This window comes from Hordeum vulgare, chromosome 4H (genome assembly GCF_904849725.1).
Source record: "Hordeum vulgare subsp. vulgare chromosome 4H, MorexV3_pseudomolecules_assembly, whole genome shotgun sequence".
Classification (NCBI taxonomy): Eukaryota; Viridiplantae; Streptophyta; class Magnoliopsida; order Poales; family Poaceae; genus Hordeum; species Hordeum vulgare.
Genome location: NC_058521.1, coordinates 573,469,088 through 573,473,781, shown reverse-complemented (window position 1 = coordinate 573,473,781; position 4,694 = coordinate 573,469,088). Strand labels below are relative to the sequence as shown.

The window sequence follows — 4,694 nt, the reverse complement described above, 5'->3', positions numbered from 1 at the left end:
ACCTTTGTTTCAGGAATTAATGGGTTGAAAATTTATTTTTTACAACAAAGCGATTTTGTTTGCAACACGGCCACTGTTGCAGAAAAAGGAAGAACTTTTTTTTACAACAAAGCGATTGTTTCAGAAACTTGAGCGTTGTCTCGGAAATTACCAGGTAACCAGCCGAAGCGCACGCGAAGAAAAAAACTGTAACAAAACGATTGTTTCAAAAACTCGAGCATCGTTTCAAAAATTACGGTGACCAGCCGAAGCGCACGCGAAGAAAAAAAATGTAACAAAACGATTATTTCAAAAACTCGAGCATTGTTTTAAGAATTACTGAATGACGGCCCGCGTGCGGATCGGCTGGACGATGGACGTAGTAGCGTTGCCCTCTAAATCTATTGTGAGAAGAAAATATACGCGGACTGAGCATGTCTTATCCCATCAATGGGCCTGGCAGGAAATCGTAGGCTTTTCAGACTACGGGGTAATTTTTTATAGTTTCCTATCGGGCTTGACAGGACACCGGCCCAGGCTCCGCCACCCCGTCCCTTCCTCCTCCTTTCTCCTTGCTCCATTTCCTTCTCCAAGAATCTCCAGCAAGCTTCGTTCTTCTCGGTGACGGGGCGAAGAAAGCTCAGGTAAACCCATGTCTTCCTTCTCCATCCTCCAACTCCATGGGGGAAAAGAGCAGAGCAGTCTCCTTCTGTTTGGCTCTTGCATTGCTACTTCTCGTCTCGATTCCTCTGTTCTCGCGATCGATTTTCTCCGGGATGTCCACACGAACGATTCTTAGCCAGCGACGCCGGTTCCTCCGGTAGCGCCTTCCGCATCCTTGAATAGCTTCGAGGTTCTACTGCTCTATCGAGTTCGTGATCTGACTTGGCCTCAGTGCGCGGGTTGCTGAGTTATATCTCAGCATTTGTTTGGATTTGTTTTTGCTTTCCACCACAACTTGTAGTCAAGTCGATTTATTACACTCTTAAATGTTTGCATCCCGAAGACGGACAGGACCCTCACTGTAGTACCAGTACTTCTCTTATGGAGTTGTGATTTCCCCACTTGTTCCGCTAGGGTTTTACTCCCTCCATTCTTAAATACTAAGTCTTTCTAGAGATTTCACTACGGACTACATACGGATGGATGATGTAGTCCTTATCTAGAAAGACTTATATTTTGGAACGGAGAGAGTATACGTTAAAATCATTATTTTTGGCAGTATATTCTAGTTGCTGATGCTACACCTGTTGATTGAAAATTGTGTTGTTCTAATTTTCCATGTACGCCACATAATGACAGCAGTACTGGAAGCATTTCTAGTACTCTAAATCGCTGTTAATATATACACGAAAAATAGAAGAGATTTCATCCCAAAATAGGTTTACAGGCAACAAAACTGATTCTACCTTTTCATTACAAAACACACAACTCAGAAATTTAAACTAGTTAATAGTCCTGTTTAGTAAGCAAAAAATATGATGGGAGAGCAACCATAGTCATAAGGTTAAGATTTCAGCTTTCAGACTACTGGTGAAAATTTATGACTAGACTCTTAAGCTTCTCTATTTGTGGGATTAACGCAATATTAAAAATGGATCACCATTTCCTTTTTCTCTAACTTGCAGCTTCAAGCCATCCTGGCCAAAATGGGTTCAGTTGGGGATGAGTTCACTCCACTGTCTCAGTTAGAATATGGAATGGACAAATGTAAAGTGCGGGTGCGCATCTCGCGGCTGTGGGAGTCCTTCAATCCAAAAGATGACACTTTGTTCGGCCTTGACTGCCTTCTGATCGACGATCAGGTGATGCATTCCCTACCTTAAGTTGAACACCAAATGGATGAATCACATTGTTTGCTGGCTACTAACCTTTACCATCCTTTGAGTTTTCAGTGCACTGATTCTTCTATAGTTGTTTTCCACTTGTAGGAAAAAACTATGCAGGCGCGTGTAGATCCCGGCGATATAGAGCAGTTTGAAGATCTGCTAGTTGAAGGGAAGATCTATGCCTTATCAGATTTTAATGTTGATGAGCAGAGGGACTACTATATGTCCTGTAGCAATGAGTTGACTATGTACTTCGGAAGGCAGACGGTGGTCACTGAGATAGAAGGAGATATTGACTCGATACCCCTCCATAGCTTTGAGTTTGTTAAATTTAAGGATCTCCGTTATAGGTGCGACGACAACAGCTTATTGACAGGTAGATTATTTTGGAACTGAATATTTGATCATCCTCAGACCTGCCACATGTATATCTCATTCCTTTTCTGACATATGCAGATGTTCTGGGTCACGTAGTACATGTCGGGGACCTACGGGAAGTCTCAAAGAAATCACGCGTTATAGAAATTTGTAATGCAAGAATTCGGGATTTGAGGTAACAGAATACACATCTTTCTTTGGGATAATTGACGTCCCTTGATAGCTCCTCACTGCTGGAGTTCCCATCTACAGAGGAAGGGCACTGAGTGTGACACTGTTTGGAGATATTGCTTCTGGTTTTGCTGAGGATATGTTGGAGAAAGGCCAAGACGCCTCAGTTGTTGTTGTCTTTGCAGGGATGTCTGTTACTTCCTCATCATCAGGTTAATCCTTGATCCACCGTTTCATTTGTCGGTTTCTACCATGCGATACTATTCCTATTGAAATATAGTCCTTTCTTTCTTGTAAAACCGTAGTCTGCCTTATCATTTAATGCAATAGTGTGTACTGTAATCTTTTGGTGCCATTTGTTTGTTATCTTTTTGTGTTATAGTTTGCTCGACAACATCTTCAAAGTACTATCTGGATTTGGAAATAACAGAGGTGCAGGAATTCCGTGCGAAGTGAGTGGACTTCATAAAGTTTATACCTTGGGTGATGATTGATCTGGGCTGTACTAGTAGTACATGGCTAACTGGTTCATGTCCACGCAGTTTGCTCATTCAGCAGGCAAACCCTGTTCCAGAAAAGACTTCAGCTCAGAAGTTGGCTGAGAGTTGGCGAACAATCGAACAGCTAAAAAGCCTCGATCGAGAAGAGTACGACGAGGTAAATCAAGGTTGCTGCTCTTCTCGTTTATGTGTGCAAAGCCCCTATCCGTTGTACTCACGAATCTGTGTTCACTTGCAGAATACCATGTTTTTGTGCAGAGTCTCCCTGATAGATATAGATTGCACCAGTGGTTGGTGTTATCTTGGATGTGACACCTGCCAAAAGTCAATGTACAAGGCTCCAAGGAAATACAAGTGCGCCCGATGTGGCCCGATGATGCCAGTTCAGTGGTAGGGACCTGCAACGATATGGTGCAACTGCGGCATCGGTTCTCTTCTCAGTGCATACTTGTTGCTCATTCATAAGTCACTGATTACCACATCGTTGTTCTGGCTCTCGGACATGCTAGGTACAAGCTGAAGGCGAAGGTGCAGGATGCTACCGGCACAATGAACCTGATGATCTTCTGTGAGGTGGCGGAGGAGCTGGTAGGTGTTTCCGCGGAGGAGCTCGTCGATAAGATCAAGGACGATGATGAGTGGTACACCCTGCCGGACGAAATCGATGATCTTCTTGGCTCGACGCACACCTTCCAGGTTTTCGACAAGTACGTGGTCGGGAGCTTCGCGGTGAGGTCGATCATGGACGATGCCAGCGCCCCAGCCCCTGCTGCAACCACTAGTCAATTCAAGGAGAAGGCTGACCCTGAGGGGAGCGCTGCCATGGCAAGGGTGAAGTCCACTCGAGTCCAGAAGCCTAACAAGCGCATGCGAGGGGACGACTGGATCAACTGAGGACTAGTTTTAGTGTATCTAGGCTAATGCATCTGCAATGACTAGGTAATGGGTCTTTTTGTGTTCTCTTTCTTCTACCTCGGAACAACAGCTGTGACGACACGATCTAGTGTTTTTCCTTTTTTTTTTTGAAGGAGACTCGATTTAGTGTTAGAGCTGGGTAAACAGGCAAGAACCCGTTTAACCCTTTTGAAAACTATCTACCTTTGATGAAAAATGGGCTTCACCTAGTTTGGCTAGTGATGGGGTTATAGTCCTAGGGTAGGGGCATAGGCCTGCCCTATAAGTTCTACCCAAGGACTACCCTTCATAAGGGATAAGACCCTTAGTCAGTTTCGACTGAATTAAGGACATCCCATCATCCAGTCGGTAACGAATCCTCCACCATCCAGTCGGAGATGAGCATTCGGAGTGTATCAAACTAACCGACTGGATTCCACTCTGTGCATCGTAACCCCTGGAGGAAAACGGTCGTACGTTTCCACGTACCTTTATTAGCATTTAAGACATACGTTACCTGTAACGTAGGCATTTATTCGCCACTACTCCACCCCTGTGCACCGAACCGTTGTGGAGGGCAGCGCACCCTATATAAGCCGCCCTCCCCCACTGGTGCAGGGGTTAGCAATTCACTGTAATCTATATTCCACTCGACAACAAGCTCCCAGAGCACTGAGACGTAGGGCTATTACCTCCACCGTACAGGGGCCTGAACTCATACAACCTCGCCGTAGCTAAGGCTCTCCCCATCCTTTCGTACCCTACACATCTACTGTCAGACTTATTCCCACGACAGTTGGCGCCCACCGTGGGGCAGGCGTCTAAGCGACTTCCGGCGAGTTTGCGACTACATCTTTTCGCCATGTCATCCGGTGGAGATTCGAGCATGGGTCACGAGATCCTCTTCGGCGCTCTCTCCTTCATCGTCGACGATTCGGCATGG

At 45.3% G+C, this 4,694-nt stretch overlaps 1 protein-coding gene across 1 annotated transcript; it reads left to right on the top strand.

Moving 5' to 3' along the window:
* The first annotated feature begins 503 nt into the window (after window positions 1–503).
* On the top strand, window positions 504–3,968 carry LOC123447146 (replication protein A 70 kDa DNA-binding subunit E-like). The gene is made up of 9 exons (XM_045123723.1): window positions 504–623; window positions 1,608–1,784; window positions 1,911–2,184; window positions 2,265–2,361; window positions 2,439–2,569; window positions 2,740–2,809; window positions 2,900–3,014; window positions 3,096–3,247; window positions 3,367–3,968. The coding sequence occupies exons 2-9, from the start codon at window positions 1,629–1,631 to the stop codon at window positions 3,749–3,751; spliced, it is 1,380 nt and encodes a 459-aa protein (XP_044979658.1). The 5' UTR covers window positions 504–623; window positions 1,608–1,628; the 3' UTR covers window positions 3,752–3,968.
* The last annotated feature ends 726 nt before the right edge of the window (window positions 3,969–4,694 follow it).

What these genes read in the sequence shown, in the direction of transcription:
- LOC123447146 (XM_045123723.1), top strand. Translation starts at nt 1,629, where the DNA reads ATGGGTTCAGTTGGGGATGAGTTCACTCCACTGTCTCAGTTAGAATAT. An exon ending in GCCTTCTGATCGACGATCAG is followed by an intron (nt 1,785 to 1,910) that starts GTGATGCATTCC and finishes TTCCACTTGTAG; the next exon opens with GAAAAAACTATGCAGGCGCG. An exon ending in TGTTACTTCCTCATCATCAG is followed by an intron (nt 2,570 to 2,739) that starts GTTAATCCTTGA and finishes TTTGTGTTATAG; the next exon opens with TTTGCTCGACAACATCTTCA.